Source organism: Nesoenas mayeri (assembly GCF_963082525.1).
Source record: "Nesoenas mayeri genome assembly, chromosome: 14".
In the NCBI taxonomy this organism is placed as follows: Eukaryota; Metazoa; Chordata; class Aves; order Columbiformes; family Columbidae; genus Nesoenas; species Nesoenas mayeri.
The window spans coordinates 17,856,408-17,870,480 of record NC_137556.1 but is presented as its reverse complement, the minus strand read 5'-3'; the positions used below and the strand labels follow the sequence as shown (position 1 = coordinate 17,870,480).

The following is a 14,073-nucleotide window of genomic DNA, read 5'->3' as shown; positions in this document are numbered from 1 at the left end:
CATAATTAAGCTATTCGTTAACTAAACACGGTAACACGCAGGAAGAAGAAATTCACGTTGCAAGATACTGCAGATTGGTAGTGAACAGAAAAAGGAGCAAAAGAGATTTCTTGTGTCCTCCAACAGCCCCTAAGACACAGCTATCACGACTTCTGTGTTCAACAATTTCTATGGTGTTCTTTGACCGAGATAATTTTCGCGCACTTCTCATTAAACAGTCAGTTGCTCAGACCATTTCTCTCTAAAGTGCACCAGGATTACCTCATGGGCTACACACACGTGAAACTATGCTAAGATGAAGCTACATTGACTTCTCACGACGTTTCACAGAACAAACAACAAGGGTCTAAAAGTAAACGGGAAGCTGTCCTCCAGGAGAAGACTGTGTCAGTCAACAGCGTATAACAGAGTAAAGACACGATAAAAACATATTGGCCCGCTCTGAATAAATTCAAAATAAGAGCAGACACACTTCTGCTGCCAACCACACCAACGGCAACACTGAACAAAGACACCAAGTTCACCTCCACGGAGCAAGAGCCACCAGAAAACAGCGCGCTGCCGAACGAAGCTTTGCCTTGCCTGTAACCAAACATTCCTACGCGGGATGCAGCAGAACGCGGAGGGGAAAGGCCAGAGCACCATCAGAAGGAAGCATCGCGATCATTGCGAAGGGCGGCCATTGGAACTCACCGGGGGAGCAGCGGGATCCTCCCCCAGCAGCGGCGCGGGCTCGTCGGGCGGCGGGCGGGCCGGGAGGGTGTCGCAGCAGCTGGCACCCGAGAAGCGGAGCTGGCTCTTGCGCGAGTCGGCCGTGAGGGACACATCGTGCGAGTAGGAGTGCAGGAAGGCGCGGACGCCGTCGATGCCCACGAAGTGTGAGGCCGGCACGCCGCGCAAGGCGTCACTGCCCGCCGCCAGCAGCTGCGAGCGGCGCCAGCGCCGCAGGCGCAGCGCCAGCAGCAGCAGCAGGAAGGCGAGGAAGAGGCAGGACACGGCCGCCACGGCCAGCACCAGCCAGCGCGTCAGGCTGCCGGCCGGCTCGCCCGGCGCCGCCGCCGATGCCGCGCTGCCCAGCTCGGCCAGCAGCTCGGCCACGCTCTCGGCCAGCACCACCGTCAGCGTGGCCGTGGCCGACAGCGCCGGCCGCCCGTGGTCCTTCACCACCACCACCAGGCTGTGCCGCGCCGCGTCGCGGGCCAGCGGGAAGCGCGCCGTGCGCACCTCGCCGCTGTGCAGCCCCACGCGGAACAGCCCCGGCTCCGTCGCCTTGGCCAGCTCGTACGACAGCCACGCGTTCTGCCCCGCGTCCGCGTCCACCGCCACCACCTTGGCCACCAGCGCCCCGGGCTCCGCCGAGCGCGGCGCCAGCTCCACGCCCGCCCAGCCCGCGCCCGCCGCAAGCGCCGCCGCCGGCGGGTACAGCACCTGCGGTGCGTTGTCGTTCTCGTCCACGATCACCAGACGCACCGACACGTTGCTGCTCAGCGACGGCGCGCCGCCGTCCTCCGCCCGCACCCACAGCCCCACCTCGCGCACCTCCTCGTAGTCGAACGAACGCAGCGCGTACAGCGCGCCCGTCTCCGCCTCCACCGACACGTACGACGACAGCGGCGCGCCCCGCACACGCCCCTCCCCCAGCTGGTACCACACGCGCGCGTTCTGCCCCCAGTCCGCGTCCCACGCCCGCACCCTCAGCACCAGCGCACCCGCCGCATTGTTCTCGGGCACGCGAGCGCTATAGCGCGCCTCTGCGAACACCGGCGCGTTGTCGTTCACGTCCAGCACCCGCAGACACAGCACCGCGCTGCTCCACAGTGCCGGTGACCCGCCGTCCGCCGCCCGCACCGTCACGTTGTACTCCGACACCTGCTCCCGGTCCAGCTCTCGAGTCGTCACTAAGCGATAATAATTATCAAACGACTTCTCCAAGCGGAACGGGAGGCTCTCGGCGATGCTGCACCGCACTTCGCCGTTCCCTCCCGAGTCGTGGTCTTGCACGTGGAGAAGGGCCACCACGGTTCCCAACGGGGCGTCCTCAGAGATCTCGTTCAGCACCGACCTAATCGATATCTTGGGCACGTTGTCGTTGACGTCTGTCACTGTGATCGTGACTTTTGCCATGTCGAAAAGCTCTCCTGCGTCTCGTGCCTGCACCTCAAGTTCATAAGAGTCACTTTCCTCAAAGTCCAGGCTCCGCATCAGAGCGATCCCTCCCGTCTCGACGTCCAGCTGGAAAATCTCTGATATCATGTCCGTTGCCTTCTTCACTGAGTATTTCACGTGTCCGTTGGGACCCTCGTCGGCGTCGATGGCCGTGACGGTGACAAGGGTGGAACCCACGGGCACGTCCTCCGGCACACGCACTGTGTACTCCGCCTGGCTGAACACGGGCGCGTTGTCATTGGCGTCCAGCACCGCCACGCGGATCCGCGCCGTGCCCGTCCGCGCCGGCTCGCCGCCGTCGCTCGCCCTCAGCACCAGCTCGTGAAACGCCGCCTCCTCCCGGTCCAGCGCCTTCGCCAGCACCAGCTCGGGACGCTGATCTCCGCCGGGACCCGTCTGCACGGCCAGCGAGAAGTGCTCGTCGCCGCTTAGCTCGTAGCTCTGCACAGAATTCGTTCCCGAGTCCGGATCGAGAGCCTCGGGCAGGGGAAACCGCGACCCTGGGGCTGTTGTCTCGCTCATTCTCTCCTCCACCTCTGCTTCCTTAAAGCTGGGGGAATTGTCGTTAATGTCCGTGATCTTCACTTGAATTCCGTGAACTTGCATTTTTCCCTCCACTAGCAACGCACAGCGGAGCACACATTTCTCCACCACCCGACACAGCTGCTCTCTGTCTATCCTCTCCGCTGTCACTAAATGTCCCTTCTTCCCGTGCAGGGCGAAATACTGTGTCCCACCATCGGAGACAACGCGGACTCCGCCTTCTCCGAGTGCTGGTAGCTGCAGCCCCAGGTCCTTGGCCACGTCGCCCACGAACGAGCCTTTCGGCAGCTCCTCGGGAATCGAGTAGCGCAGCTGCCCCCACGCCACCTCCCACGCCGCCACCAGCACGCCCCACAGCAGGGCTCGCTCCTGCCGACCCCAGCACCTCCCCACCGCCCACATCTCCGCCGCGGTCCCACCGGCACCGCACCAACAACGGCAGCTCCTCGTCGCTGCCTCTTGCTTTGGCACCTTTCGGACGCTCCCGGCCGCTGCCGCCGGCCCCTCCACCTCGCTGCAGCACGGCTCCGCACCGCGGGGACGCTCGCAGACCGCTCGGCCGCCGAGACAGCGAGCGAGCGAGCCGGGCCTCAGCGGGCGGGGCTACCCGCCGCTCTCCGGCCTTCTTCTCGCTCCTCCTCGGTCAACAGCGGCGCCCGCAGCCTCCTCCCGGCACTGCAGCCACCGAGCGCTGCCCAGTGGTCCACAACCAGAAGAAAGGCAGAGGCCTCCTGTTTTGTTATTTCTAGTGCAGGGAAAAGTTTTTTTTCTTTTAAATGCCGGTCTTCTGTAATATAGAGGCAGAATCTTTCTCAGTGTGACGTGTAGACTGTTATGAGGCCTAATCCATTAGTCTGAAAGCACAATGTCCTGCACTGATTTCACAGCTTTTTGTAGCAGTCATCTTCGAATAGTTTTTCTCTCACCTTTTATGCAGACTTATACAGGATCATATTGGAACGTTTCCAGCTAGATTTTTCAAATACTGACCAACACAAGGCAGTGCAACGCAGTGATTAATATCCTTCTTCAAAAGCAGTCCCTTCCCTCTTGATTTTGTCACTTTTCTGCTGTATATCGGAAGCTGCTCTGTATCAGTCTCAATTGCTCCCCGTATTCCAACGGGTTTTGTTATAATTTTATACTATAGGCTGCGCTTACAGTTAGGAGTTGTTGTTCCATTCTAGAGTAATTAATCAGCAGGCAGCAATACATATGCAAAGACAAGAGAAAATTAATAAACAAATAAATAAAAGTAGCATAAAGCAAATGCTTCTTGTTAAACAAAGTAAACCCATTTGAGAATAAGAAGATACAAGAACCTCTCTAGGAAAAGACATATCAGAAACAGAAAAAAAAAAAAAAAAAAAAAAAAAGGCGGGAACAGAAATTAAGATGACAGCCTAACGTAATGTTAGCATTCCTCCAATGGCCTTCCCTCAAAAGATGGGAAGGTACACAGCAGAGGCAAACAAAGAATCTGTAACTTCTCCACCACTGGAGTCACATGCACTTTCCTTTGGGAGTCCATCAGTGAAAAAAAATTAAAACAAAGGGTTTTTGTTTAGCTCTCAACCAGCTCCAAGTACATAACTTCGGGACAAAAAAATAGGAAGGAAGCAAGTGTCAACCCCATTTTCCTGACCCCACTATGTAGAACTAGTGGGTCTCTTCGTAGCGTCAGGATCCACCATTCACCGTTACTGACATTTCAGACAACATAAGCTTCGTAATCAAAAACTGCCAGCTGAACCTGAACCTGCAACTGACAATGGACCAAGTAGTGCCAACACCTACTTCGTACTCTGAATGGAAAGGGTTAATACTGTTCCTTCTTTCATTCCTTCATGGACACATAAATCAGCACTTCTGCTCCATATCACACAGGGAAACCCGGGAAAAACAGGAAGGAGGCACAGAAAGGATCTTGGTCAACCAATACTTATGCATACTACTTTATACAACACATGTTGTGGACTCAAAAATTCTCAGCCAAATCTCAATGCATGATGAACTAAGGGTGTCACCAATAACTGCCTTGTGGACGACCAGCATCAGCAGAGATCCCACAAATCTACAGTTTTGTTCAGCAAATAATAATAGTAATAAATACATAAATTTCAATAACCAGTCCAAAAGGCAATAGCTCATGAACACTGTTCCCATGCAACTGATTTCAGAGCAGAGAGGAGCAGTAATGCTTGACTGACTTAATCCTCAGCCTTTCTGCAGACCAAAAGAGCACCATGGAGTAAGGGAACTACTCATGAAGTCAGAATGGTCAGTCCCTGGATCCTGCAGTATAGGGATTCCCAAACGCTTACCCGTACCACAAGGCAGCAATTAAGATCCCCCATTCAAAAAGAGAGTCTACCCTTCTCTCTTGATTTTGTTACTTCTCACCTCAACATCGAGGCTGGTCTGATTCATAGTCCATTTCTCTCCTTTCTCCAAACACCATTTCCAATTTTTTAATAACAAGCTTACACTACCGGCTGTGCTCCCTCCTAGAGTAAGTCAGCAGCAGGCAGGGGTGCATATGCACTCTTTATAGGGGAGATCATTACCAAAAAAAAGAGGGAGATCTCAAGCAACATCATCAAATTGATGGAACATGATACATAAATTTAGGGTTTGGATAGTTTATACGCAATTACTTGGAAAAACAATGCCTGCACAATATCTATCCATCCCATTAATGCTGTCATTTCAGCAGCAACCTTATTCCAAAAAATAAGAGAGCACAAGGAGGAAGAGGGAAACATTCAATAGGGAGGAACTAACTGTAAGTTCACAATTCATGGAGCTACACATACCTTTCCTTTAGGAAGACACCGGCTTTGCATCCAGTTATCAAACAAGTTCAAGCACATGGATTTGGGAAAACAGAGATGAGGAAGGAAAATTCTCTAATACAGGTGGCCCATCACATATCTCATGATGTAGACTCAATCAATTACCGCGTTCCTAACTTACATGAGAATTGTAGTCAACACTGTTCAGAGGAACCTGTATCCGTGACCAATGAAGAAATATGACATGACACCATGACCTGCCTACGATGATTCGGAGTGTGACACCCCGATCATTCATTTTTTTCAGGGAGACGCGGAAAAGCACTCCCCATGTTCACCACTCGGAGAAAAGAAAAACAGGGAAACAGGGAAGAAGGCTAAGAATACTTCAACGAAAATACCGAGAGAGCGCGGACTCACAGACCTGCGGTGCGTCGGGGTCGGCGGGCGGCTCTCCCGCGCCGGGACTGCTGCTCAGGTTCCGCTTCCCGCTGGACTCCCCGCCCAGAAGCTCCTCCGCGGGCAGGCTGGGCAGCGGCGGCGGCGGCAGCCAAGCGGCCTCGGTCACGGTGCGGCCCGGCGCCACGCACAGATTGTAGGAGTAGGGCAAGGTGCCCTCGCAGAAGTCGGCCGGGAAGGCGGCGCCGGCCACGGACAAGCGCTGAGCGCCCAGGCAGCGCAGGACGGCGGGCGGCCCGGCCCGGCGCAGCCGCGCCAGCACGGCCAGCGCCACACTCAGCAGGAACAGCGCGGACAGCAGCGCCAGCGCCAGCACCAGGTAGAACTGCAGCTCCGCCGCCGAGTCGGCGCCCGCCGCCCGCTCGCTCAGCTCCGGCAGCGCCTCCTGCAAGCTCTCGGCCAGCACCACGTGCAGCGTGGCCGTGGCCGACAGCGCCGGCTGCCCGTGGTCCTTCACCACGGCCACCAGCCGCTGCTTGGCCGCGTCCCTCTCCGACACGGCCCGCGCCGTGCGCACCTCGCCGCTGTGCAGCCCCACGTGGAACAGCGCCGGCTCCGCCGCCTGCACCAGCTCGTACGACAGCCACGCGTTGCGCCCCGCGTCCGCGTCCACCGCCACCATCTTGGCCACCAGGTACCCGGCCTCGGCCGAACGCGGCACCACCTCGAACGGCTCCAGCGCCGGCGCCGACCCCGGCACTTTCTCTCGCGGGCCCATTGCCGGCCAGAGCACCCGCGGCGCGTTGTCGTTGCGGTCCAGCACGAAGACGCGCACCGTTACCGTCGAGCTCCGCGCCGGCTCCCCGCCGTCCTGCGCCCGCACGACCACGGCGAACTCGCGGCACTGCTCGTAGTCGAAGGAGCGCTGTGCGTACAGCGCGCCGCTCCGCGCCTCCACCGACACATACGCTGCCGCGTCCGCCGCACCCGCGCTGCCGCCCGCCAGCCAGTAGCTCACGCGACCGTTGGGGCCCGCGTCCGCGTCCCGCGCGAGCACTCGCAGTATCGGCGCGCCCGCCGCGTTGTTCTCTGCCACGTAGGCGCTGTAGGCGGCCTCCTCGAACACCGGCGCGTTGTCGTTCACGTCCGACACCTCCAGCACCAGCGCCGTGCTGCTCGACAGCGACGGCCGGCCCCGGTCCCTGGCCACCACCGTCACGCGGTGCTCGGCCGCCTGCTCCCGATCCAGCGGGCTCGCCGTCACCACCTTATATGAGCCGCCTGACGACGCCACGAGTGACAGCGGCGCCTCGCCTGACAGCTCGCACGACACCTCCCCGTTCTCCCCGGAGTCCAGGTCCCGCGCTTTCAAAAGCGCCACCACCGTGCCGGTCGGCGCGTCCTCGGGCACGGGGCTCGACACCGACAGCATCGTGATTTCAGGGACATTGTCATTCTCGTCCGTGATGTTTATGTGCACTTCGCAGTGACCCGTGAAACTGCCGCCGTCCCTCGCCTCCAATCCGAAACTGTATTTGCTCTTCTCCTCGAAATCGAGGGGTCCCGCTGTCCTGACCTCCCCGCTTTCACTGTCGACATTGAATAACGCGCCTCCGCCGTCCGGGAAGTTGACGAAGGAGTAGGAGACCCGCCCGTTCGAGCCCGCGTCTGCATCCGTGGCACGGACCCGCAGCACCAGCGACCCCGTCGGCACATTCTCCCGCACTCGTGCCTCGTAGACGATCTTACTGAACACGGGCGCATTGTCGTTGGCGTCTGTCACGTTGATGCGAATATGGACGGTCCCGGACCTCATGGGGTCCCCACCATCCACGGCCGTCAGTACCAGCTGGAAGGAGCTCTGCTTCTCCCTGTCCAACGCTCTCTCCAGCACTAATTCTGGCTGCTTTTTTCGACCCGTATTCTCCTTCACGGCCAGAGTGAAGGCCGGGTTGTCAGTGAGCTGGTAAGTCAGCAGTGAGTTGCTGCCCACGTCCGCATCTCGAGCCATCTCCAGAGGAAAACGTGCCCCGGGAGGGATCCATTCACCGATCTCGAGGTCCAGAGCAGCCTTGCTGAAGGCCGGGGAGTTGTCGTTGACGTCCTGAATGGCCACCTCGACGTGGAAAATGTTGAGGGGGTTCTGCACCAGCGCCTCGAAGCTGACGAAGCAGGACGCCGCCTCGCCGCACATCTCCTCCCGGTCCAGCCTCTCGCTCACGTACAGGTTCCCGTTCTCCCCGCTCACCGTGAAGTATTGCTTGTCCGCGCTGAGCCGCAGCTTGCGTGCCGGCAGGTCCGCCAGGCTCAGCCCCAGGTCCCGCGCCAGCGGCCCCACCAGCGAACCTCTGCCCAGCTCCTCGGGGATGGTGTAACGGAGCCGCTCCGCCGCCGCTCGCCAGCATAAGCCCAGCAGTAAAGTGGGCAGCAGCACTCGCCTGCCTGCTCGCCGCCACCTCTGCCCGCTCGCCATTCTCGGCAGCGCTCGCCGCGCTCCTCCCTCCTGCCGCTGCTCTCCCTCCTTCCAGCTCGTCTCCGCAAACAGCGCAGGGGCCGCCGGAGGTCAGCGAGCGATGTGGGCGCCGGCTCGGACGCCCCTGCTCCCCAGTCCGTGCCGCCTCTCGCCGCTGCTGCCCGTGCCACTGCCGCTCTGGCCGGCGCCGGGCGAGCGAGCAGCCTGCGGGGGCAGGACGCTGCGGCGGCTGCGGCTCCGGCTCCAGCGCCGCTCCGCCTCGGCCAACAGCGGCACCCAGAGGCGCCGCGCCGCCACCGCAGCCGCCTGATGCCCGCGCTCCCGGGGACCCGGGCTCCTCAACAGGTTTTGGTTTCTGCATCCAGCTACAGGGTCTCACTCTCATTCGAATCAGGAAGTGCAGAAGCACGCAATTCTTAACTATTCATTTTGGCACTACTAGACATCTAATACTGAAAAGGTTATGTGTAGCTGCAATAGAGTTTGAAAATATTACACTTGTCAAGGACTTCTATCTCCTGTGGCTTGAGTTGGCATGAAAACTAAGAAGGAAATACGTGTGCCACAGCAATACTGTTGTTCCTCGTGCACAGTCAGAGAACTGAGGCAGAGATCTGAAAAGATGTTTGATTAGACACTCTGCAGCTTATGTTTATCAGTCATACCAGAGATATGGTTTGTCCAGAACCCATGAGAAAAGGGAATCTTGGTGATAAACACTGTGTAGAGTCTGAAAGAGTCAGCAGACTGGTTTGGGTAAAGCCGTGTGCCTAGTTGGTAGGCTAAGAGGCAGAGGGAAATACTGTAAGATCCGGGTGATGCTCTTTCTCATTTTCCAAACCCACTCTATCATTTCATGGCAAACCTCAGGTTTTATTCTGATTTAGAAGAACTATTAACAGTGATAGAAAAACATGAAGCCTAAAGGTAGTGGAGTTGAACTCGGGCCAGTGTCACAGACAAAATGTACAGACCTGACAGAGAAAAAGGAAGTGCAAACTAGCATAGGATCTTTGCCCTGTGCACATCCTAACACTGACTCCTCTTCCATCTAGAAAAACCTTTAGTGTGACAACTTGGTGGAAACTCCAAATTCCAAGGCCTGCCATAAGAATTGATCTCCCATTTCTCTCTCTGTCCTTTCATCTGGACAGCCCACCTAAGAACAGCCTGATGAGCTGGAAGCTTTTCAATTATTTCTGATTATCAATACGCACAAGCAAATCTTCCACCTGACCTCACTGGGGCAGTTATATCAATCCTTTAGTTTTCAGTTTCTTTGCCACAACTTTGCCTTAAAAACTCATCCCTTGAGCACCTGAGAAGTCATGGAGGCCTCAAGATGTAAGGCAGGCAATTCACAGTGATTAAGAGGGGCTGCTAGTTCTCTTTTGCCCCTACTGAATGACTTTGCTAAGCTTGAGATCTTTCTTTTATCAGAACAACAAAACTCCCTGGCACCAAATCCAACCAAAGAAGACAAACCAAATACCTCCTACTGACCCACACGGGGCTGTTCATTCACTGCTGTGACACATCCAGGTTTGTGCAGTGTAGGAAGTCACACAGAAGGGCATGTAGCCTCTTAGTCCCCAAAGATATAAGAACAAACCACAGGTAGGTGGGACTAGCCAGCAAGACACTACAGTCTGCACTGTGTTCCTGAGCTTGCCAGAGGGGTATCAGGGGTGGCTGCTGCTAAGCAGTAATGCTCGCTCATCTTGTTTAATGCTTGTTAACCACTTTATGTAAGCAACAGGTAGTGGTGTAGGCAAGTGTTTTCCATTAAGTCCTTCTTGAAAGCAGAAGCTCAAAGATCTTGGTCGTTTCTGAATATTATGAAATTAAACCAAAACTTCCAACTGGACCCTGTGAGGTAAATACTTGACTCCTGGAATGCCCAGATGCTTTGCCACATCTCTGCCTTGAAAATTCATTTCCCAGAGCACCTGGAAGTCACTGAGGTCTGAACCTGCTAGCAAGGCCCTAAAGTCTTAATTGTAACTACACAGTTGGAGGGTTCACTTTTGGAAATTCATCAGTTTGAGTATTTGCTGCAAAAGAACACTCACAGTTTTAGATACAAAAGAACTGTATGCAAATGAAAACCACAAAGCAAGACCTTCCAGCAAACAATGACTGAAGGATGAGAAAATGTACTTATGATTTGGATAAAATTCTCCATCAAATCACTACAGGGAGATATACATGGCTAAAGGTTCCACACATGAATTATAAGCTGTTCTGCCCATATGTGATTGTTGGGGAAACAGAGGTGTATCCAAAAAATTGTCTCAGCAGCTAAACACCTTAAAGGTATGGGTAGAAACTGCCTGCCCAGTCTAACAATTTTAACGGATCTCTACTTTTACTGGCTATCAGCAAAGCTGAGGCCCAGTTTTAGAACATGAGAAGAAACATAGAAGGAACAGGAAACTTAGAGAAATGAGGTTAATATTTCAGAGTGTGTCAACTGTAGTAGGTACACAAGAAGGGTACCTAGTTGGTAAGATGTACATGGCAGATCACAGAAGAGTTTACAGCAAAGACCATAGCCACAGTACTCCAAGGGATTTCTTTAGACAATAAGAAAATGAAAATGCACAGAATCACAACCAGGGGACTGATTTAACAAGTAGGAGAAAAGGATCCTTTAAACATCCCTTTAAGACATTTCATAATATAGCACAGTGAATTCTTCTAACTGACTTGTCTCTTTGCAAACCAAATGCTTCAGTGTGTGCCACCATCACACGATAAGGAAGGTAACTTTGAAGACAGACACTGTTAAATATTGCACATACAACTTCTGATGCAGAATGAGGATCGCAACATTTATGCATGCAAGGAGACTTCCTTGTTCACCACACTCATTTCAAGAAATAGAAAATGTTCTAAGGGCACAAGCAACATGCAGCTCAGTTGTTAGTATCAGCTCAAAACTCCATCAGGCACATAAGCAGCTTAGAAGACATGTGACTCTGCAACCATTACTGCAATGTTTGCCTTTATGTCCAATGATTACCATTGACAAGAAAAGTTGTACTGGACATGACAGTGCATAAAATTAGTACCCTCCTTGCCCCAACTTGAAATAATAAGACCAAACCCAGAAATTCCTGAAGAAAATACACTCCCATTCACTACATTCACAGCACTTTTAATGCTGATGAAACACCACCTGTCACTTCATAGGAGCAAGAGCCATTAATAATATCTGAAGGCTAGTCAAGGCTGGGGAAAGCTTAATACAACGAGGATGAAACTGTACATCACAGTCTTACAAGCACATGTATCTGGAAAAGGGACATTTCACACAGCAAATACTAGAAATAGTACCCCGGCGTCACTTTTACACTCCCATGTCTATTACTTGCAGAATAACTTGTCACAAGATTGTCATCCTCTTTCAGAAATGCGTGAAAAAGACTGTATGCTGGACATCTTGTCCAGGAAGAGACTGTGAGGGAGAGTATCAAAAGCTTTACTGAAATCCAAAAAGATCACATAACAGGCTTTCCTTGGTCATCTAGGTGGGTAACCTTGTCATAGAATGAAATTAAGTTTGTTAAGCAGGACTTTCCCCTCATGAACTCATGCTAGCTAGGACCAATGACTGTGTTGTTGTTCAGATGTTTTTTGATAACTTCCAGAACAATCTTCTCCATGATTTTGCCAGGAACAGAAGTGAGGCTGACAGGCTTGTAGTTGTCAGGGTCATCTCTGTTGCCCTTCATGTAGATTGGGAAAATGTCTGCCAGCTCAAAGTCATCTGAGACCTCTACAGATTCCAAGGAGTGTTGAAAAGAACCACTGAGAGAGGTCTCACAATAACATCAACCAGCTCTGTAAGTACTTTTGGATGAATCGCATCAGGCCAAATTGAGTTGTAGGGATCTAGCTGGAATAGCAAATCCTATACAAATTCTGGATTGACTGGGAGTTTATTGTTCTTGCAGCCATGGTTTTCTGACCCAGAGTTATTGGGGCTCCCAAGTCCACCTTCGGTGTTGAAGACAGAGATGAAGTAAGCATTAAATATCTCAGCTTTGTCTATGTCTCTGTTAATAAGCTGACCATGCTCATCAAGTAATGGACCAATGTAATTTCTTTTTTGCCTTTTTTATTGTCCTTGACCATACTGTCCAGCTTCAATTCTAATTGAGCTTTGATAGCATGAATTTCTTCCCTACAGTGGTGAGCAGCACTGTATATACATGGGGCCATTAACAGCCAATTTTCTCATCCTACTCAAGAATATGGGCAGTCAGGAAGACATCTGACCCTGTTTCCATTTGCTAGTAATGCAACACATCTGTTCAGAAGAGCTAATACTGTCAGGAAAAAGAGTATTACACATGTAAGAGGACAAAGAGAGAAACAATCTGGTGTGTGATAAAGAAACCATGCCTTGCTTTAGTGAAACTCAAGCCAGTAGCAGCTCCACATTTCCTGCCCACCACACTGTCTATGATACTGAGCAATGATCCCATGTTCACCTCCCCAGAGCAAGAGCCACCACCACACAGCACATTCCTGATAGAAGCTTTGCCTTCCCTATAACCAAACCTCATTATACAGGAAGCAACAAAATGCAGTGGGGAGAGGGCAGAGAAGGAGCAGACAGATGGTGTGTACACGAACCGAACCTGCACTCAGACAACTAGAACAAATGTGACCTTCCCCATTTGATCAGACACCCTGAGGTCGAGCTATAGGTCATGACAAGCAAGGGAAAAGTTAAAACCACAGAAATGTTAATGAATCAGTTGGAATAACGTTTTTTAGGCCAAAGTTATTGAGCAGAAGCAACTCAAATTGCATGGTACTCCATTAGGCACATGCTTGTTTTAAGCAAGACAAGCAAGGAAATGATCATCGGTTCTTCTCTAGCCACCCACACAGAGCTCCCCTGACCTCTCTCCAACTCTACACAACTTGCACGTTTGCTTCTGACCTTCTCAGAATTGGCAAAGGCATGTCATGAGAGGATAATGAACTACAATCGCACCAGGAAGGGAGGTACATTTGTCTCCTCACCACCATTCTGAGCAGAAACTGAAGGATTCCAAAGCATATAAATGATAAATTACAAAAGTAAAAGAGGACTGGTCATCCAACAGAGACTGGGTCATCAATTGAATGGCTTAGTGGGAATCTCCTGTATTTTATCACATGTGCGGTTCCACAGAGATGCAACTTCTACTTGAGGTCATGTTTACATGTATTGCCCTCTGACAATAACATAAAACAAAGGTATTCTCCCATCTCATCCCTTTCACACTGACAGTAGCATGAATACGAGGAACAAACAAACAATGCATTGTGAGATGAAGCTATGTTGATCATTACAGACAAGCAAAGTAAGGAAGTATTAGAAGAGAAAGCATTGTCGGAGAAAATCACTAGGAGGACTTCAAAGACTTCACTACGCTCATTGAAATTCATCCCTGAGAGCATCTGGAAGTTGTTGAGGTCTCAAGCTGCAAGTGTGGCCCTAGAGTGTCACTCTGGACTACATTGCTGGGGCTTTCATTTTAAGAAACAGTCATCAGCTTTCAGCAGTTCTTCTAATATGTGGCCTACTCAGTTCCCACAGATAGGGTGCCATATGTGTAAATGCCTTATCATAGGCTTCGTTCTCAAGCTCAGTCTTTTGAGAAAGGAGAATAGATTATCTTTTAGCTTCTGCTTCAT

The 14,073-nt window shown here is 52.7% G+C and overlaps 1 protein-coding gene across 1 annotated transcript; it reads right to left on the bottom strand.

The window, feature by feature from the left end:
- Positions 1 to 663: 663 nt before the first annotated feature.
- On the bottom strand, positions 664 to 8,376 carry LOC308045859 (uncharacterized protein; the record flags this gene model as incomplete). The annotated part of the gene is given in 5 exon segments (XM_080353367.1): positions 664 to 3,146; positions 3,149 to 3,285; positions 3,287 to 3,312; positions 3,316 to 3,454; positions 5,906 to 8,376. Coding segments are annotated over 5 exon segments (5,256 nt in total).
- Positions 8,377 to 14,073: the final 5,697 nt, after the last annotated feature.